The sequence below is a fragment of the Conger conger genome, chromosome 2 (assembly GCF_963514075.1).
Source record: "Conger conger chromosome 2, fConCon1.1, whole genome shotgun sequence".
Taxonomy (NCBI): domain Eukaryota; kingdom Metazoa; phylum Chordata; class Actinopteri; order Anguilliformes; family Congridae; genus Conger; species Conger conger.
In genome coordinates, this window is record NC_083761.1 from 78,644,640 (window position 1) to 78,666,884 (window position 22,245).

Consider the following 22,245-nt stretch of genomic DNA (forward strand, 5'->3'; position numbering starts at 1 on the left):
CCTCCTTCAGACAAGAGTCAGGCACATTTTAACATCTGGTCACAGGTGCTCCCAATTGCGCAGACGACCTGGTACTCCGCCCACTAGCCACCTGTGAAGTAACACCAAAACAAGTAGCACAGAGCAGGGGGCCGTAACATATCCCTAATTTTAACAATTTTAAACAAAAAAATAAAAAAAACATTTACAGAGTTACAATAACAGCCATTAAAAACAATGTACTTAAAATAAATAGCATATCCCATATTGTTCAGAGTGAACAGCTGGGGGACAAAGCCAAATACCTTAATTGTAAGGTGAGATAAATCAAAGCTGTGGTTATATATTGATAATCGAAGCAAGCTTTTATACTCCCTACTGCCCAAAGTAGGGAGGTCTCATGTCCTACTGTCCTAAATACTTGGATCATAAGAAAACTTAACAAAACTACATAGGAAAAATGGAAAAACTACATTTGAATTTCTTTCAAGTAACACACACTCTGAAACACGCTTTTTCCACCATCTTTCCAACATCATTCCACAGTCAAAGTCACTTGGATCACATTTTTTCCCCATTCTGATGGTTGATGTGAACATTAACTGAAGCTCCTGAACCATATCTGCATGATTGTATGCATTGCACCGCTGCCACGTGATTGGCTGATTAGATAATCGCATAACATAACAATTGAGTTCCTGGATAAAAAGCTCATCAGTCTCTGTTGCAGAGAGGCATCACCAGGACGTAACAATGCCACTACCATCCACCATACAGTAGAAGTACTGTTGGCTGGGTGATGCTCCGTGTTCAGTTTGCATTTGGTTTTTATGCTTGAATATTTGCTTGCAATTCACTACCTGACTGAGGGACATTTTTCTGTTGATGAATCTGATTTTCATCAAATTTCTTAGTTCCCAAATTGCTTAGTCCACTCTCTTCCCTTTTGGATTCATCATTTCCACCAAATATTGACCACAATTTCCATAAATTATTTCCCACAACCCCCCCTTCTTTAGCACTACTAATCTTCTTCTCAGCCTTTCTCTTTTTCTCCTCCTCTCTTCTGATCTCTCTCTCATGCTCCACTCTCTTTCTTTCTTCCTCTCTTCTGATCTCTCTCTCAGCCTCCACTCTCTTTTTCTCCTCCTCTCTTCTGATCTCTCTCTCAACCTCCACTCTGTTTCTCTCCTCCTCTCTTCTGATCGCTCTCTCAACCTCTCTTCTGATCTCTCTCTCAACCTCTCTTCTGATCTCTCTCTCAGCCTCCACTCTCTTTCTCTCCTCCTCTCTTCTGATCTCTCTCGCAGCCTCCACTCTCTTTCTCTCCTCCTCTCTTCTGATCTCTCTCGCAGCCTCCACTCTCTTTCTCTCCTCCTCTCTTCTGATCTCTCTCTCAGCCTCCACTCTCTTTCTCTCCTCCTCTGTTCTGATCTCTATCTCAGCCTCTACTCTCTTTTTCTCCTCCTCTCTTCTGATCTCTCTCTCAGTTTCCACTCTCTTTCTCTCCTCCTTTCTTCTGATCTCTCTCTCAGCCTCCACTCTCTTTATCTCCTCCTCAGATCTGATCCTTCTCTCAGCCACTTCCCCCTTTCTCTCTGCTTCTCGTCTGATCTCCATCTCATTCATTTGGAGTTTGTGTTTTCCAAATATCACTGCTGTCAGCACAGTAATAATTACTCCAATTGATCCAACCAGGATAGCCAAATTGTTCGCCTCCTGCCTCTTTCTCTCCTCCTCAACTCTGATCTCTCTCTCAGCCTCCTCTCTCTTTCTCTCCTCCTCTGTTCTGATCTCTCTCTCAGCCTCCACTCTCTTTCTCTCCTCCTCTGTTCTGATCTCTCTCTCAGCCTCCTCTCTCATTCTCTCGTCCTCTGTTCTGATCTCTCTCTCAGCCTCCTCTCTCTTTCTCTCCTCCTCTGCTTGTATCTTTCTTTGAACCTGCTGGATCATCATAGAAGTGTGGTGGTATCCTTGCATGGTAAACAGCACTGTCTCAATCTTATCCAGAAGCTCTGTAACCTGAGTGCGGTTGTTCTTTTCTCTGTTGTTAAACACATGATATCCGCCACCACAGCTGTTGATGAATTCCTGGAGCTCGCTGCTTTTTCTCAGAAACTCCTCCACTGGTGTTTTCAGCTCATCTCCTCCAGTGAAAAGCACCGATGAGTATTTCAAAGCGCCTTCTCCAAAATTCTCCCGGATCCATTTTACAGTGTTTCTATCTTCCATTGTGAATCTCCGCAGCCTGACCACTAGCAGGAAAAATTGGTTGACATTTTCTTCCATTTCACGCTTGATTTCATCATTAGAAATAGATATGTCAAAGATCCCAGGTGTGTCGATCACAGTAACACTCCTCCCTTCCACCTCTGCACTATGTGTCTCACACCTTAAGGTAACAGCCACATGGGAAACTCCCTCTTTAAACACCCCTCCCCCGAGGATGGTGTTTCCAGTTGCACTCTTCCCTGCCCCAGTCCTGCCCACCAACATAATCCTCAGATTATGAGGTGCAGGTCTCCTTCCAGACTCTGTGAGAAAATACAGTGCAGGAGTTATTCATAATCATATTCATATCTCATAACTGAGATTAAAGTAGCCTGCAGCTGGACACATATTACATGACAATTGCTGTGAAATTAGAATTGTACAGTCCCCTCCAAAGGTATTGTTATACCTGTTGTATCAGACCACCCAATTTTAAGGTGAGCAGAAGTATTGGAACATGTGACTGACAGGTGTTTCTTGTTGCCCAGATGTGTCCTGTTTGATTTATTGGTTGTACAATAATAGCTCTGAATATCAACTCTTGGTTTTAGCCTTAGGTTGAAGACCGCATTTGTGTTAGAAAAGCTAAATCAACATGAACACAAGAGAGCTGTCTTTGTGAAAAAAGCAAGCCCTTTTGAAGCTTAGAAAAGAGGGGAAATCGATCAAAGCCTTGAGGATTGCTCATACAACGATTTGGAATGTCCTGAAAAAGAAAGAAAACACTGGTGTATTGAGCAACAGACATCGAACAGGTCGACCAAGGAAAACAACAGCAGTTCATGATAGAAACACTGTGAGAGCTATGAAGAAAACCCCCCAATACATCAGTCAGTGACATCACAAAAAATCTCCACAGGGCAGGGGAGAAGTTCTCTCAATCAACTGTTCAAAAAAGACTTAGAGAGCAGCAATATAGAGGCTATGCTATACCTCAAGATATAAACCACTCATCAGTAGTAAGAATCAGAAGGCGATATTATAATTTGCAAAGAAGTGAAGAGATGAGCCAGAAAAGTCCTGGAACAAAGTTTTTTGGACTGATCAGACCAAGATTAACCTCTACCAAAGTGATGAAAAGGCCAGAGTGTGGAGAAAGAAGGGATCTGATCCAAAACACAAGCTCATCTGTGAAGCACAGTGGAGCAAGTGTCATGGCTTCGGTTTGCATAGCTGCTTCTGGAGTGGGCTCACTAATTTTTATTGAAGATGTAACCCATGATGGTAGCAGCTGGATGAAGTTGTAAAGACATTCTGTCTGCCAATTTATGGAGAAATGCGTCCATTTCAGCCAACACAACAAAAGTCAAGTCAATCACATTACATTATTGGTATTTGGCAGACACTCTTATACAGAGTGATGTACAGTTGATTAGACTAAGCAGGAGACAATCCTCCCCTGGAGCAGTGCAGGGTTAAGGGCCTTGCTCAAGTGTCCAACGGCTGTGCAGATCTTATTGTGGATTAGAACCACCAAACTTGTGCGTCCCAGTCATTTACCTTAACCACTACGCTACAGGCCGCCCACAAGCCCACAAGACCTTAACCCAATTGAGCATGCATTTCACCTCCTGAACAAGCAGAAACTGACAGAGACTGCAGCAAAAGCCTGGGAAAGCATCACAAAAGAAGAATGCAACAGTTTGGTGATGTCAATGCGTCACATGCTTGATGCAGTTATTGCAAGCAAGGGACAGGCTACCGAATATTAAGTGTTATCTGTTCCAATACTTTTTCTCACCTAAAAATTGGGTGGTCTGAAACGAAAGGAGCTATGTTCTAAGTAGTTCAACACAACTACGTGTAAATACCAGGAAATAAAAGCTGAAATTCTGAACTCTTGTCTCATGTTCAGCTTTTATCTCAAGCCAAAATGTATTCAATGTATTGCAAAAACAAAAGAATTGGCCATGATGTTCCAATACTTTTGGAGAGGACTGTAGCTGTGTGTGTGTGTGAGAGAGAGAGAGAGAGAGAGAGAGAGAGAGAGAGAGAGAAAGAGAGAGAGAAAAGATGGAAAAAAAGACATTCTATCAAACATATTTTGCACAATTACATTTGCTTATCTCATTAAGTTATCCAGCCCTGTTCTCCTGGCTGAACCCAAAGGACATAAATTCATTATTACCTTTCAGAGTAAAAATGATAATGATCAGGGCACACCCAAAAGTAATGAGTAAACCTAAGCCCTTCAGCCATGGCCACTTCTGAAGGATACTGTTTGGATTATACACTGGAAAACATCAGAGAACACATGATTGAACAAATTATTCCACAGAACAATTTAAAGTGAAATGACAATGAAAAATACTCATCTTAATTCAATGACTGAAATTGTCGCCTGAATCAATTTGTTCACAGTGATGCATGATCGTGACAGTAATATTGCAGGAAAATAAAATTACACAATTACAAATTAATCAATATAAATCATGAAAACCTTTTCATTGATAACATTTCTTATAATATCGACATGGTGTAGTACACTACAGCTTGTATGGGTGTACACTGTCACATGGTTAAAAGAAAGTGGCACGTAAACCATTTGTACTTTTGGGATTTTTAAATAGCAAATTCAAATTACCTTGAAAGATCATCCTAACAAAAAAAAGCAGATTTTACTTAATAATAATAATCCAGATATGAATCCCTGGTCTTGGAGTCCATTTCTGCAATCATGTTTCCACATGGAATTTCCTACATGAATATTTTATGTCTATCTTGTATATAATTTCAATGCAGTCTCTGAATTGTTACCCATTTCCATCCTGCTTAGGTAAACAAAACTGGATTTTGTTTTTTCATATACAGTGCAGTCCATAAGTATTTGGACAGTGGTACTTTGTTATTTTGGCTTTGTACTCTGCTTTGTATCCCTTGCTTGCAATAACTGCATCATGAAGATGCTCCCAATTAGTTTGGACGCATTTCTCCTTAAGTTGGCAGAGAGAATGTTTTTGTAGACTACTAAATTCATCCTGCTGTTACTATCATGAGTTACATCATCAATAAAGATTCACTCCAGATTCACTCCAGAAGCAGCCATGCAAGCCCAAGCCATGACACCTCCTCCACCGTGCTTCACAGATGAGCTTGTTTTGATGAGAAGATCCCTTCTTTCTAAAAGTCTTTACTGAATTTCAAGCAGTTTAAGTCGGGAAGTGACATAGAGCTTAAGTTCAGAAACGTGGAACACTGTGGCATAGAGGAGGTGGGATGCAAAGTCAGATCGTAGATGGTGTAAAATAAAGGGTGATGGTAAAGGCTCTGATTAATCTAGGGGTGAGTTTGTGACAGACGGAGCACAGGGGAATGTCCCAGGACGAGCGCTTTTTCGCCAACAGAATAGCGGGGAGTTACCCTGTTTGTGATGTTATGTTTCACCCCATTCCAGTCTGCTCTCTCCCTCGAAGACACCCCCTACGATGTGGGCCTCCTCAGCATCGGAACCCCTCAAACCTCAGCTACCCCCCCCCCCCCGCTGAACCCCTGTGAGGACTTTGCTGTCACAGGGGGACTGACTTCATCCCCGCATATGCCTCACTCCAGTCCCTACAATTCCTTGCCCTAACGGAGACCTGGATCACACCTGACAACACCGCCACTCCCGCTGCCCTCTCATCCTCCTTCTCCTTCTCGCACACTCCCCGGCCTTCCGGCCGTGGTACTGGTCTTTTAATTTCCCCCTCATGGAAATTCTCTGTTCTCCCCCTCTCTGACCTGTCCACTTTTGAATTCCATTCCACCTTGAAGCCTCCCAGGCTGCTGCCTTCTTACCGCTAATCCACTCCTTCGGCCTCTCCCTGCAACACTCTCCTCCAACCCACAAGGCGGGCAATGTCCTAGACCTTGTCTTTGTGAGGAACTGCTCATGCTCCGATTTCACGGTTACCCCTCTGCATACATCTGATCACCACTTCATCTCATTCTCCCTCCCTCTTCCTCCCCCTCCTCCCACCCACACTTCCTCAGCCCGCCGTAACCTCCACTCCCTCTCACCCTCTTCCTTTGCCACCACTGTCACCGCCTCACTCCCCCCTCTCGAATCCTTCTCCAAACTCCCCACTGACTCTGCATCTGCCACCCTCCTTTCAACTCTCTCCTCGGCCTTTGACTCTCTCTGTCCCCCTGTCTCAAAGCCACCTCGCACATCCCCTCCCAGTCCTTGGATATCTGACACCCTCCGTACCTCCAGGACCAGCCTCCGCGCAGTGGAGAGGAAGTGGGGAAAATCCAGAGACCCTTCAGACCTCACAATTTACCAGTCTCTCCTGGCGGCATTCTCTTCTGCTGTCACGGCCGCCAAAGCAAAATACTATCAGACACAAATTCAGAACTCCGCTTCTAACCCCCGGAAACTGTTCTCCATTTTCTCCTCTCTCCTCAACGCACCGCCTCCTCCACCTCAGTCCTCCTTCGCTGCTGATGACTTTGCTGACTTTTTCGATGAGAAGGTCACAGTCATCCACAGATCCTTTACAACCACTGCCCCCCTTACTGTGCCCTTCCCCCCCTCTAGGCCCATCCCTTCCTTTTCCACTTTCTCTCCCCTTACAGACTCTGATGTTTCTCAACTCCTGCTCTCCCATCGCTCTACAACCTGTGCCCTTGACCCTATCCCCTCTTCTCTTCTCCAGACTATCACACCTGACATTCTCCAATTTGTCACCTCCCTTGTCAACTCCTCCCTGTCTTCCGGCTGTTTTCCAGCATCCTCCAAGAGGGCCCACATCACTCTGTTGTGAAAAAAGCCTACCCTGGATCCCTCCATCATCCAGAACTACCACCCGGTATCTCTTCTTCCTTTCCTTTCTAAAACTATAGAACGAGCTGCGTCTACTCAACTTTCTTCTTTTCTAACAACAACCTGCTAGACCCCCATCAGTCTGGCTTCAGATCGGGCCACTCGACAGAGAACGCGCTCCTCTCCGTCAGTGAGTCACTCCATGCCGCACAAGCAGCCTGCCTCTCCTCTGTCCTCATTCTTCTAGATCTCTCTGCTGCCTTCGACACTGTGGATCACTCCATCCTCCTATCTGCACTGTCAGCAATGGGCATCTGTGGCACAGCCCTGGACTGGATTGAATCCTACCTCTCTGGTCGCTCCTTCCAGGTTGCCTGGGCTGGTACGGTATCGACACCTCGGCCCCTTGCCACAGGAGTTCCCCAGGGCTCAGTCCTAGGCCCGCTTCTTTTTTCTCTTTACACTCGTTCCCTTGGCCCTGTGATCACTGCACATGGGCTATCCTACCACTGCTATACGGACGATACCCAACTCGTCATCTCGTTCCCACCATCTGATACACAGGTTTCTGCCCGTATCTCTGCTTGCCTGACATTGAGTGACATCCAGAGCTGGATGGACAACCACCATCTAAAGCTCAGCCCAGGTAAGACTGAAATGATATTCATCCCTGCTAATACCTCTCCCCATCTGGATCTCTCCATTTCCCTCGGGGATACCACACTCACGCCATCACCCGGTGCAAGGAACCTCGGCGTGGTGATGGACAGCAGACTGTCCCTTTCCAAGAACATTGCGGCGGTGACGTAGTCATGCAGGTTCTTCCTATACAACATACGGAGAATCCGCCCCTTTCTCACCCCCTACTCGACCCAGCTCCTGGTCCAAGCGATGGTTCTGTCCCGCCTGGACTACTGCAATTCCCTCTTGGCTGGCCTCCCAGCGTCCGCCATCAGACCCCTCCAACTTATCCAGAATGCAGCAGCTCATCTGATCAACCTTTCCAAATACTCACACGTTACCCCCCTGCTTACTTCCCTCCACTGGCTGCCTGTCATGGCTCGCATCAAATTCAAAACATTGGTGCTAGCCTTCCAAGCAGTTAAGGGGTCTTCCCCAGCTTACCTACAAAAAATCATCAGACCCTACACCCCTGCCAGACCTCTTCATTCGGCCTCCACAGGCCGCTTGGCACCTCCCCCTCTCCGAACCTCCACCTCACGCTCAGGATTACTGTCTGTTCTGTCTCCATGGTGGTGGACCGAACTCCCGGTTGAGGTCAGAACTGTAGAATCTCTCCCCACCTTCAAGCGCAAGCTGAAGACGCACCTCTTCAAGCAGCACCTCTCCCCATCCCTCCCTACCTCCCTGTGAACCTTAATTGTTGTCTTTGTGATTTACGTTGTGTTTCGGTATTTTTAGTTGGCTAGGTAAGCAGTATTTGGATAGTTAACTTTGGTCACTTTTGCTTTAGCAATTGAAATTGTACTTCCCTCTAGGGTCTTTCAGCGCACTTATCCCTGGTTATGGGTATGCACTTTGTTGTACGTCGCTCTGGATAAGAGCATCTGCCAAATTCCAATAATGTAATGTAATGTAATGAGTGGGACGACGGGGGCGGTCCGCAAACTTCTTTGTCTCCGAGACGTGGCGTAGGAGAATAGTGCGGGCCTTCTTCCAGGCTCTGTATGTGCGACATACCAGCAGTAGGGCGGCAACAGCTTCTACACCCTTCTCTTCCTCAGGAAACAGGGGTGGCTCATGGCCCAGGCAGCAGGTGAAAGGTGAAAGTCCCATGGAGGAGACTGAGAGCAAATTCGGTGCCTACTCCACCCACGGGAGTGAGTCGACCCAGGAAGACAGGGATTGCTCCACCAGTCAGCTCTGCTGTCTCCTTGAAGGAGGATAGCTTTGGCAGTGCTACAAAGTCTACGAATTTGGAGAACGGTCGCCTCTCTGTGACTACGTGTCGCTCAGGGGAAAGCTCTCACTGTCATTTGTGCTTATGCACCAAATGGCAGTTCAGAGTATCCGGCCTTCTTGGAGTCACTGGGCGGCATCCTGGAAAGGGTGCCACCCGGAGACTCCATAGTTCTGCTGGGTGACTTCAATGCTCACGTGGGCAATGATGGAGAAACCTGGAAGGGGGTGATTGGGAGGAATAGCCTGCTTGATATTAACCCGCTGTGTCTTGTTAGTGGATTCTGTGCTGGTCATGGATTGTCGATAACAAACACCATGTTCGAGCATTGGGTAGCTCATAAGTGTACTTGGTACCAGAGCAACTTAGGCAAAAGATCGATGATCGACTTGTGGTCGTATCATCAGACCTGCGGCCGTGTGCCTTGGACATTGGGGTGAAGAGAGGAGCAGAGCTGTCAACTGATCACCACCTGGTGGTGAGTTGGATCAAGTGGCCGGGGAGGCTACCGGACAGACCCGGTAAACCCAAACGTGGAGTGAGGGTGAACTGGGAACATCTGGCGGAGGCCCCTGTCCATGAGGTTTTGGACTCCCACCAGGTCCCCTGAAGCAGCAGACAGGTACCGGGTGGCCAGAAGGGCTACGGCTTCGGCAGTCGCTGAAGCAAAAACCTGGGTATGAAAGGAGTTCGGGGAGGCTATGGAAAAGGACTTTCGGTTGGCCTCGAGGAAGTTCAGGCAAACCATCCGACGAATCAGAAAGGGAAAGCAGGGCTTGTCTCAGGCTGTATTCGCAGGGGAGGAGAACTGCTGACCCGGACTGGGGATGTTGTCAAGCGGTGGAAAGAACACTTTGAGGAGCCCCTGAACCCAAACAACACGTCCTCTGTGGAAGAGACAGAGCCTGAAGACTCGGGGGAATCTCGGCGGAAGTTGCTTAGGTAGTCAAAAAGCTCCTCAGGGGCAAGTCGCTGGGTGTGGATGAGATTCGCCCTGAGATGCTGACGGCTCTGGACATTTTTGGGCTGTCTTGACAGGCCTCTTTAGTGTTGTGTGGAGGTCGGGGACAGTACCTGCAGAGTGGCAGACCGGGGTGGTGGTCCCCATTTTCAAGAAGGGGGACCGGAGGGTGTGCTCCAATTATCGGGGTATCACACTCCTCAGCCTCCCCGGGAAAGCCCACTCTAGGGTGCTGGAAAGGAGGCTCTGACCAACGGTACACATGTGCTTTGTGGACTTGAAGAAGGCTTTCGACCGTGTCCCACGGGGAACCCTGTGGGGGGTACTGCTAGAATATGGGGTACTGCTGGAGTATGGGGTACCGGGGCCTTTGATACGAGCCATCCGGTCCCTGTATAACCAAAGTGAGAGCTGTGTCCGCATCCTCGGCACAAAGTCAAGCATGTTTCCAGTGGGTGTTGGACTCCGCCAAGGTTGCCCCTTGTCACCGGTCCTGTTTGTGATATTCATGGACAGGATCTCAAGGCACAGCCGAGGTGAGGAGAGTGTCCGGTTTGGTGACCTCAGAATTGCATCTCTGCTTTTTGCGGATGATGTGGTTCTGCTGGCTTTGTAGGACCATGACCTTCAGCACACACTGGAGCGATTTGCAGCCGAGTGTGAAGCGGCCGGGATGAGAGTCAGCACCTCCAAGTCCGAGGCCATAGTTCTTTGCCGGAAAATGGTGGATTGCTCCCTCCAGGTTGGGAACGAGTCATTGCCCCAAGTGAAGGAGTTCAAGTATCTCGGGGTCTTGTTCACGAGTGAGGGTAGAAGGGAGCATGAGATCGACAGACAGATCGGTGCAGCGTCAGCAGTAATGCGGGCGTTGCACCGGACTGTCGTGGTGAAGAGACCAATTTACTGGTCGATCTACGTCCCAACCCTTACCTATAGTCACAAGCTTTGGGTAGCGACCGAAAAAACAAGATCGTTTATACAAGGGGCCAAAATGAGCTTCCTCCGTAGGGTGGCTGGGCTCACCTCCCCCTCTCCGAACTTCCACCTCACGTTCACAACTACTGTCTGTTCCGGCTCCACGGTTGTGGAACGAACTCCCAATTGAGGTCAGAACTGCAGAATCTCTTCCCACCTTCAAGCGCAAACTGAAGACGCACCTCTTCAAGCAGCACCTCTCCCCGTCCCTCCCCACTGTCCTGTGAACCTTAATTGTTGTCTTTCTGTGATTTACTTTTTTGTGTATCAGTATTTTTAGCAGTGTTTGGCTAGTTAAGGGGTTTTGTCATACTTTTGCTTTGTTTGTTTGTTTAAAAAATAAAAATAAAAATTCAAATAGGCCCTGGTCCTTATCTTTGATGTGCACGTAGCAGTTGAAATTTAACTTTCAGCGCACTTATCCCTAGTTATAGGTATGCACTTTGTTGTGCATTGCTCTGGATAAGAGAGTCTGCCAGATGCCATTAATGTAATGTGATGTTCCCCGTCTGACAGGTCATGGAGGGGGTGTTGCTGCTGTATATAATTCCAATCTCTATGCTACTTTGAAATCTGGCTTCAGATATTCAACTATTTTGAAGTGCTTGTTCTCAGTTTTGCACATCCGGACAAAAAAAGCTGTCAGTTTTATCCTTGTGTACAGGCCACCAGGGCCATACAGTGGTTTCTTACTTGAGTTTGCTGATTTCCTTTCCAGCCTCATTGTTAATTCAGATAAATAGTAATTGCAGGGGATTTTCATACTCACATGGATAGTGAAGGTGATGCTCTCAGATCAGCATTCCAGTCTATCATTGAATCTATTGGCTTTGATCAATATATACAGTCCACACATTCCCATAACCATACTCTCTAATCCTGTGTTATCAGACCATTATTAATTACTTTCCAACTTTCACAAGTCTATCATGTGTCACCAGATCCTACTTTCTACTTTAGCCGTAAGCTTTCCTCCAGGACTGCAAATGCTTTATTAATAAACTCCCTGGCTCACTTGTGCACTGTGGGGATTTTCTTGGCTCCAGCCAAAATGCATACACAGCTAGCATTAACTCAATTGATCAGCTGACCGACGACACAAATAGCCTACTTTGCAGAACCATGGATACTATCGCACCTCTTAAGAAGAGAACAGTCTGCCATAAGAAATTAGCACCTTGGTACAATGACCATACTCCTGCTCCCAAGCAAGCTTCACACCAACTTCAGCGCAAATGGCGCTCTGCCAAATTGCAGGTATTCCTCTATGCCTGGAAAGACAGCCTACTAACCTATAACCCTCAAGCCCAAAACCAGCTGTGCACGTCCCTCCTGCCACTGCTGATTCAGCTGTGGCACCAAGCCTGTCCCCTTGCCAGACAGAGCCACCCATTGGTGTTCCTGCCATCATCCCTCTACCTCATCTCTGCTTCGACTTTTTAATTGGACATTCATGTACTTTTATTCATCTCTTAAAACCATTCTTTCATCAAACCAGTGTCAACCAGTGGCAGATGGTTTTCCCTACTGAGTCAGGTTCTGCTCAAGATTTCTTCCTGTTAGCTAGGGAATTTATCTTTGCCACTGTTGCCCAAGGCATACTCTTGGGGACCGGTTTCTCTGTAAAGCTGTGACAAAGGCCCTTTTTTAAAAGTGCTATACAAATAAAATTGATTGATTAATTGATTAATATTTCATTATATGATGTGGGTACTTATATAAGCAGATTATCAAAAGTGAATTGAATTCAAAAGATTAAATGAAAATGTTATTTTGTTATTTAAATATCTTGGTATGTACTGGTGTTCATGATGACGTCAATCTTAACAGATGTTCCAGAACCTGTGGAATTTTTCTGTCACGCTCTGCTTTCCATGCCACGTTTCAGGGTGTATCTGACTATCCTTATTATTATCGGGTGTATTCACGTCTTTATCTACGCTTCTACATGATCCCTGCTCGGTTTTGTGTCATTTCTGCTGTTCCCTTACGGTCTCTGCCTTTTTAGATATCATTCCTATGTTTTCCCTTGTACAGTACTAACCATTATTAATCAAACTAACGTCAGACCAGTGTAGTTATGAACCAACGAATCAATTAACATGCCCGTCATTATTCTCACCTGTTCCTCCATTCCTAATTATAAACCGACTAACATTAGATCAGCGTAGATACTAACACATTAACCAATTACCCACTAATCATCCCTTGTTCAGTATCCACTTCTATTTCCTACCTGTTCCCAGTGTTATTCCCTTTGCATGCTGATCACTTCCATCTGCATCTTGTTTCCGCTTAATCAATGATCATGATTCTAAGCAGCTGTCCGCTCTGCTACTTTCCAGCACAAATTGCGAAATCGTCCGTCTTGTGCCTTGATACTTTGAGCGTTATTCCTTGCCTTGTTTTGATTAGATTTTGACTTTTCTTCATCCCACGACTACGTCTTCTGTCTGTTTGACCACCACTTCTGCCTGCCACTTTTTGTACCCAACCTCCCCTGCCTGCCTTCAGTTTCGACCCGGCTTGTCAAAGACCCCTGCCAGGCTTCAACTACCCCCACTTTCAGCCTGTTTCAGATGCCTCTCCTGGATCACCCTTCCCTGGGCTTTCGACCCACGCCCGGCTCTCGACTACGACTCAGCCCAGCCCTACTGTGCCAAGCCTTTGCGGATTGCTATTTGACCCTTGCATCGACTTGATTTGATCCCGTGGGGAGTTTATCCTATACACTGGTCCGTGTCTGCATTGGGTCCACCCGCCAAGCCTGGGGATATCACATTTTCATATTTAACAAGAAATAAAGACCCCCCACAATGTTTCAAAATGCATGACCTCTAGTCCTACATCAGTTTCCTCCTTCTTCCCTCCATTGGAATGACATGGAACTGCATGTGGTGAAACTTGTCAGAATAGATCCCGGAGGCTTCTACCTCGAGGGTGAACTGCTTCTCGTGATCAGGCAAAATCAGGACAGTAGCAGAGGAGAAGCATCTCTTGAGCTCTCGGAAGGCCAACTCCGCTTCAGGGGTCCAGCAGAAGGTGACTTTGCTGGAGGTCAGATTTATTTATTTAGATTACAGTGAAACTGGGCTAGGTGTTTATTTCTCTCAGGTGAGCTAGGCTATTGAGTTAGGCTATTGTTTTTACTGGCTGGCAGGCCACAGCTTTTGTTGTAGGAGGAGCCAATAGTTTTCACCCTGCTTAGGGTATAATTACTGGCACACCTGAACTCACTTCAGTGTGCATTAGTGTTCTGCAGTGGGTTGGTAGCATTTTCTTTATTCAGCATCAGTGTTATTTACTTGCCTTGGCGTATGAAGTCGCAGGCGTACAAAGTCGAAGGTGTCTATCTACGGGTGTCCATCAAGGCTGTCTGAGAGTCTGATGTTAGATTTTGTTTTTGCTGCCTGCCCTCATTTCACTACGTAGTCTTCCCTAGTTCCCTCCATGTGTTTCCTTCCCATCCCTGGCCTCTCTCCTCTCCCCAGGTCCCAGTCAGGTAGGCGGTTTGCTTCCCGCCAACATGGGCAGAATATCTCAAACCTCATCTTCCCTCCCAGATCGGCTGGTATTGATCTCTGTGTGGCTGGTGGCCTCTGGAACTGCCTGTCCGCCGTCCAGAAAGCAGACGTCATCTCAGCCTATGCCTCCCACCTCAACCTTGACTTCCTTGCTTTAACCGAAACGTGGCTCTCACCAGAGAACACAGCCACCCCGGCTGCCCTTTCCTCTGCCTTCTCTTTTTCCTCTTGGGTGACTTCAACCTCAACTCAGAGTCCACCTAGTCTACCTTTCTCTCCCTCCTTTCTTCTTTTGACCTTACCCTCACTCTTTCCCCTCCCACCCACAAAGCAGGCAACCTTCTTGAACTCATGTCGGAGCGTCTGCCGAATGAAATGTAAAAATCTGTGGCTGCACATAATAAAACAATAAGACTATAACTGTTCTTTAAAAAATATAGAAACATTATTGTCTTTCACTACAAAATATTTGGCAAACTGCATCATGATTTTTGTGTTATTGCATTGGCTAACACAGTTATGATGCTATATTCTGGCTTGATTTACACATTTCAGGCCATTTCTGCAATCATGCTTCCAGACAATCATGCTTCCAACATCTTGCCTAAACATTTTCAGTTCACAGTTCAGTTTAGTTAATTTAAAAGACATTTTCTTTGTACACATATCTGCGCAAAATACATGAACATTTTTTAGTTTCTTGACATTCTGTAAATTTTAGTGTAACTTGGAATTGTTTGCTTGTAGTCCGTAGCAAAACGTACGCCAGACCAATACTTACTCCTTTCTTGTTTCCAACCACTTTGGTACAAAGATTGAGCATCTTCCACTGACGACTGCAGGTAAATGCAGAAACAAATAGATCCACATTAAACATTAAAGACTACAGGGATCACTGGTGTTGTAAAGAGGAGTGAATGGGTGTGTGAATCTACAGGCCAGGGGAACATGAATACCTGACAGGCACAAACACCTTTAGGGGAATAAGTGAGGGCCTCTTACCTGTGTGTCACACTTCTTTGTCCCCATAGAGCCTGAAAGGAGTTTCCTGGCCAAGTCATCATCGATGTCCTCTAGTTTATGTCTCTGCATTTCTTCTGTATTGCAATGGTGTCTGATGTCAGCTTCACAGTAGGAGGCAGAGCAAGTGTGACAGACCTTCACAGCTCTGGCCGGGCAGACGTGACAGGTTAATTCTCTAGGCTGGGACAGAGCTCTGACACAGGAGAGAGAAAATTCTTATCATTGGGAAATGAATATTTTAAGCCGTGAATGCATCAATGGATATATGAACTGAGGATAACCACTAGTGGCTAAAATTGTGTGTCCACTAATTAGTGAGGCACTTTTACACTAAAAAGGCTTGTAGCGCAGGCTTGTATTCTTCGGGCTCTATTTTCTGGCCGGCGCCTGGAATGTTGTGAGCTAGCGTACTGGAGATTTAGCATTTTCACCATTGATTTAGACAATCCCAACCCCTGAGGGAATTTGGGACTTGCAATGCAAGTAGGAGGAGAGCCACTGCTCAGGGTGTATCAGCCAAGTGTTGTTTATTATATGCAGCCTTTTTTCTTCATTTTTATTACGGGGGCCAATAATTCTGGAACCCACTGTGTGTAACTTTAGTTGTATTATTAGTTCAGTTGAGACACACCAGACTGTGGGCCAGGTGGCCTCACCTCATTGATTCCTTGCACTCAGTCTCCTTGCTGAAAAGTGGTGGTTTATCCATGGAATGGTCACTCCCCATTGACAGAAGACTGGACATTGAGTCAGATCTCACCAGCCTGGAAGGAGCACATGAATGCAACTGAGTTTCTACACCACAGTGTGCACCAGAGAACACAAAGTATTTGATGACCTCAAATGGAAAAAAAACTCTCTCTGAGCACAAGCTTGTCAGTAGATTCAAACGCAATTATTTACCTGTATTCATTATTACATTACATTATTGGCATTTGGCAGACGCTCTTATCCAGAGCGACGTACAACAAAGTGCATACCCATAACCAGGGATAAGTGCGCTGAAAGACCCTAGAGGGAAGTCCAATTTCAATTGCTACCCATACAAAGAACAAATAAACAAACAACAAAGCAAAAGTGGCCAAACTTAACTATCCAAATACTGCATACCTAGCCAACTAAAAATACCGAAACACTACATAAATCACAAAGACAACAATTAAGGATCACAGGGAGGTAGGGTGGGGAGAGGTGCTGCTTGAAGAGGTGCGTCTTCAGTTTGCGCTTGAAGGTGGGGAGAGATTGTACAGTTCTGACCTCAACGGGGAGTTCGTTCCACCACCGTGGAGCCAGAACAGACAGCAGTCGTGAGCGTGAGGTGGAGGTTCGGAGAGGGGGAGGTGCCAAGTGGCCTGTGGAGGCTGAACGAAGAGGTCTGGCAGGGGTGTAGGGTCTGATGATTTTTTGTAGGTAAGCTGGGGAAGACCCCTTAACTGCTTGGACCTGCTAGCACCAATGTTTTGAATTTGATGCGAGCCATGACAGGCAGCCAGTGGAGTAAGCAGGGGGATGACGTGTGAGTATTTGGGAAGGTTGAATTCTCCGTATGTTGTATAGGAAGAACCTGCATGACCGGGTCACCGCTGCAATGTTCTCGGAAAGGGACAGTCTGCTGTCCATCATCACGCCGAGGTTCCTTGCACTGGGTGATGGAGTGAGTGTGGTATCCCCGAGGGAAATGGAGAGATCCAGGTGGGGAGAGGTATTAGCAGGGATGAATATCATTTCAGTCTTGCCTGGGTTGAGCTTTAGATAGTGGTTATCCATCCAGCTCTGGATGTCACTCAGGCAAGCAGAGATACGGGCAGAAACCTGTGTATCAGATGGTGGGAACGAGATGAAGAGTTGGGTATCATCCTCATAGCAGTGGTAGGATAGCCCACACCCACTTTGTTTTGATTTGTCAAAACAGAAATTGTCATGGCAGCCATAAGTGAAGGCAATTTGCAGTATTTTTAAAATGTATTTACAAATATGTTTTTATCTTTGGAGTTTGGAGATCTGTGGTTTAGAGCATGTGTAGTTTGAGGAAGAAAAAGATTGAATTGTGCTGTTCAGGGGCGGTTCTAGCATTTAGTAATACACATTGCTAATACAGGGTGGCACAGATGGTGCAGTGGGTAGCACAGCTGCCTCACAGCAAGGAGGTCCTGGGTTTGAATCCTGGTCGGCCGGGGCCTCTCTGTGTGGAGTTTGCATGTTTTCCCCGTGTCTGCGTGGGAACCCCCCTGTGATTCCTGTTTTGGCAAAAGCTCAGTTAGTTGATTATGACCAGATTCATTCCGCATTCGGTAATTATTTTTGTGATACAGTATAACAACAGTTAGGCAGTGAAGAGGCTTCTTCCCTCTGCGGTTTCTACTGCTAGCTGTTAGGGACCACCTCATGCATTTTTAAAGGAGCACTGGCACACTTGTTTCAGTTGAGATTATTTGGATGAAATGCTTAAAATATGTGGGTAGGCTGTTAGCTTTGGCTGCCTCGTCCTCCAATGTCTCTCTCCCTCATCCAATTCTTCTTCTGTAAATTTCGGTTAAAAACTCTAAGGTTGTAGTACTACATCAAAATAGAAAAGCTCATCCTCAAGTCAGAGTGGCCGTCATATCACTCAGGCTAGCCAAGTTAGGTTACCTGATATCTGTATGCTAACATGACCATATTTTCGTGGGAGTACGGCCGCTGAGAAGGAATTATGCATTATCCATTATGAGAAAAATACAAGTTTGTGTTTGCTTAATATTGTTTAATAACTACCATTTACTAAATGTAATTTGGAAATATGTAGTTTTCCAGAAAAGAAGAAAGGGGCACAAAACTGTGAGTCTTCAACCTTCCCAAACACTCACATGTCACCCCCCTGCTTACTTCCCTCCACTGGTTGCCTGTCATGACTTGCATCAAATTCAAAACATTGCTGCCTTCCTTCAGCCCCATCTTAGCACCAAAAAAATCATCAGACCCTACCCGCCTGCCAGACCTCTTCGTTCGGCCACCACAGGCCGTCTGGCGCCTCCTGCTCTCAGAAATTCCACCTACTGCTCACGACTACTGTCTGTTCTGGCTCCACGGTGGTAGAACGAACTCCCCGTGGAGTTCAGAACAGCAGAATCTCTTGCCATCTTCAAGCGCAGACTGAAGACACACCTCTTCAAGCTGTACCTCTCCCTGTCCCTCCCTACCTCCCAGGAAACATTAACTGTTGTCTTTAGTAGAAACCGATACTGCTTATGACCGCTAGGGGTTGTATCTTTTTTTTTTCAAACTTTATTTTCGGCCATCTCAATAGTTAAATGTCAACATTGCAAGTCCATTAGAAGTCAGCCTAATTGCCAAATTAAATATTTACATTTACATTGACATATTGCAGTACAACCTCACAGTTGCAGAAATCCCTGTAGTTTACATCCACTTTGTGAGTGATTGTGAGTCTTTTTCTTTTTTAAATGCATCGGTTAAATTATAATTCTTCATGTTTTCATCCCTCATCCCTATGGCTTCTGCCTGCCAGAATAGATTGGCATGTAGTCTGTAAATATGATGCTGTGAACAACTTTGTTACAGACCGGGTTGCGCACTCAACATTCTGTGGTCACGTATTATTTGGCTGATAGAATATAACACCGGGTCTATTTTACCATAGGCAACTGGCCTAATGATTTTACTTTCCAGGTCTCTGTACAATTTGATATACTTTTATGTAACGGTAAACTAGACTCCATAGTCTAGTTTCTAATCCCGGTGTGGCCACAATAAGATCTGCACAGCCATTGGGCCCTTGAACAAGGCCCTTAACCCTGCATTGCTCCAGGGGAGGATTGTCTCCTGCTTAGTCTAATCAACTGTACGTCGCTCTGGATAAGAGCGTCTGCCAAATGCCAAAAAAAAAGAAGAAAAAAAAGTAGTACGTCCTTTAAAGAGCTGGGCCCCTTTCCAAACAGAAATAAAATGCTTGCTTCACTTCTTTCCTCCAGTGACATACTGGTGATGGATCATGTGAGGGAGCCCTTAACAGAGGAGAGGAGCCATGGAGGGGGTCAGAGCGGATTCAATTTGGAATACCCTCGCACTTATTCTTCACTTCCCCAGAAAAAGGAAGTTTCTCGGATTGGCCTTTGAGGACAACACTTTATTTCTGCTTCATACAATTTATATAAATGCATTTGCCTGTACTCTACAATGATATCAAAAGCGCATCTTATTCATTTTAAACAGGTGTTATAACCATGTGCATGAGAGAATGTGTTGATTATGCAGTTACTCACCTCATGTTCACAGGGTTTGTGGCTTCATCAGAGGTTTCCTTTCCTGAGGCCTTTTTGGCCTTCACGCGCCTCATGTCACTCATAGCGAATTTTTAAGAGAAATGTAGTTCCTGGAAAGTAAAAAATGCACAGCCTTATTGTTCCCCTTCGTTACTAAAGGCTATATAAAATGGCTGGAACTTTTGCAGCTTTTAATTAATCTGCAGCGTTGCAGATTATTTAAATGCAACAAAAAGTAAATTCCAGGTCCAGCTAAATCAAAAGCAGCATTTGACACTGTTGATGTTCCTACTGTCTTCCCTGACTACCTTGGGGACTATTTGATCTATGACTCAAACAGGTGGCGACAATGCAAATTATGGTGGAAAAGATTTAATGGTGTACAACAAACAAACAAACTAAAAAAAAAAATGACCAAAAAGCCTTTTAGACAATCTCTTCTCAATCCAACTCTCTTAATTATAGGTTATCTGCAAGATGGAGGCTGGCACTTTCCCCACCCTGGAGCCAGTCCAAGTGATGCTGGTTTTTTGTGTGCTAACGTTAATTTACAAGGTACTGGTAAACAAAAAAACGTTAAAGCCTCATCCTTAATTTGTAAAGTCGACTAAACTAGACATGGATGTATAATTCTTGAAGGATATAGTGTTATGTTCCTGTGTTCTGTGTGTTAGTTTATCATTGTTTATTATCATCATTCTTGTAATTTATTATTTTCATATTCATGTCTGGTGTTCTGTTTATATTTGTTAGTCTTTGCACTCGTCTTCCCCTGTGATGTCTGAGTCTGAATGTTTTCTAGCCCAGTCACTCCCTTGTCTGCGTGCCCCACTATTCGGGTGTTTACGGTAGTTCCGGGGTTCAGTCTTCCTTCCAATCTTACATTCCTTACTTTCTGCTTTCTCTCCATTTCATGTTTGTACATAGCACTAATATACTAATCCCAACTAACATAGAATTTGTACAGGACTAATTATACTAACACAGTAATATGCTTGTCAAACTAACAAACTAACATTCACTAGTTTTGGGTATTTGTAATTTAAATCACTTAACTTACTTACTAATGCATCTCCAGTTTCAATTCTGTTCTGTAACTCCGCCTCCCTATTCTGACTTGCTTAGTTTCAGCGAAGTATTCGCACCTGTCTCTCTCTATCTCTGCATCTCCTGATTCTCTGCAATTGTCTACTCTCTAGTCCGGAGCCATTTGTATTACACGTGTGTCATTGTCCTACTACCCTTTCATGTGTCTCACCTGATGTTTATTTGTTAGACGGCCCTCACTCCCATGCACCGCCTAGTTTGTCTCATTCCCCTGTGTATTTATACCTGTCCTTTTCAGTTGCACGCTGCTAGTTCGTCTTGTCCTGTTTTTGTTTCCAAGCCCTTTATTCCTTCCCCCCAGTTCTAGCCCCTTGTTCCTTGCCCCTTTTCCTGAATCCTTGCCCCTTTTCCTGAATCCTTGCCCCTTTTCCTGAGTCCTTGCCCCTGTTGATTGGATTTCCGGTTTTGACCCCAGCCTGCTTCCCTGGACTATTCTTTCGTTGTTGTGGATTTCTGTACCTTTGCATTGTTGGACTGACTGACTGGTTTCTGACCTTGGCCTGTTTTGTGACTACACTCTGTCTGCCCCATCACCTGTGAGTAAACTTGCCATTTTCCACACCCCTGTGTCTGCTTCTGGTTCCTCTGTCCTCCCTGCCATAACATATAGATGGCTTTAGAGTTAAGCACAATGTTCTCACCTCAACATAATAAAGCTATTGAGCTCCAATGTTTGGCTTCAAAGTATGCCTAGGGTTGGGCTACCTAATAGCAAGGCCAGCTACATACATGAGATGGTATTTTCTCATTTTAATTATTGCCTGACTACCTGGTCTCAAACAGGAGTTGATATCTTAAGACCAGTTGAATCACTTTACAAACACTGAAAGTCCTGGACAAAAAGCCTAAAAAAAATATTTACCACCATTGTCACATTATTTTCAAGTATAATTTATTCTGTATGGACAGCTTTAAACAATATACAGATATGTGCCTTATATTTAAACGTGTTAATGGACTAGCACCTCCTCCTCTAAGTGTTTACATTACAATTAAGAATAAGGACTGGAGGTTAACAAGGTGAGTAACCAGAGGAGACTGTGTTGTTCTATACCAGGGGTCGGCAACCCGCGGCTCTGGAGCCGCATGCGGCTCTTCAGCCTCCTTGTAGTGGCTCCCTTTGGACATGACAGAAAAACATGAAAATGAATAACGGCTATTTCTTAATTTATTTTTTTATTTATATATTATTTTATTTTTGTTTATTTTGTTGCGCAGTTTTCTTGAAGTTCAAGGAGATACTTTAACATCGAATTTTAAAAATGTTTTTATAATTTGTCGACTAAAATATGCGTCACATCGACGTCTATCTATATCTATAGCCCTCGCCTTTACCTGCAGGCGGCTTCTTGAGTGTGCGACCCCTCCGGTGAGCTAGCCATGAAAAAATCCCCAAAAAGAAAACTCTCAGAAGAAAATAGTTTAATTCTGCGTGGATAGTTTTTTTTGCGGGCGGCACGGATGGTGCAGTGGGTAGC

The 22,245-nt window shown here is 45.3% G+C and overlaps 1 protein-coding gene across 1 annotated transcript; it reads right to left on the bottom strand.

Annotated features, from left to right (window-relative positions):
• Positions 1 to 1,746: 1,746 nt before the first annotated feature.
• Positions 1,747 to 19,743, bottom strand: LOC133121351 (GTPase IMAP family member 4-like; the record flags this gene model as incomplete). Its single annotated transcript, XM_061230552.1, has 3 exons — positions 19,661 to 19,743; positions 13,785 to 13,902; positions 1,747 to 2,511 (listed from the first exon to the last, which is right to left on the bottom strand). Coding segments are annotated over exons 1-3 (966 nt in total), but the record flags the coding sequence as incomplete, so codon positions are not given.
• Positions 19,744 to 22,245: the final 2,502 nt, after the last annotated feature.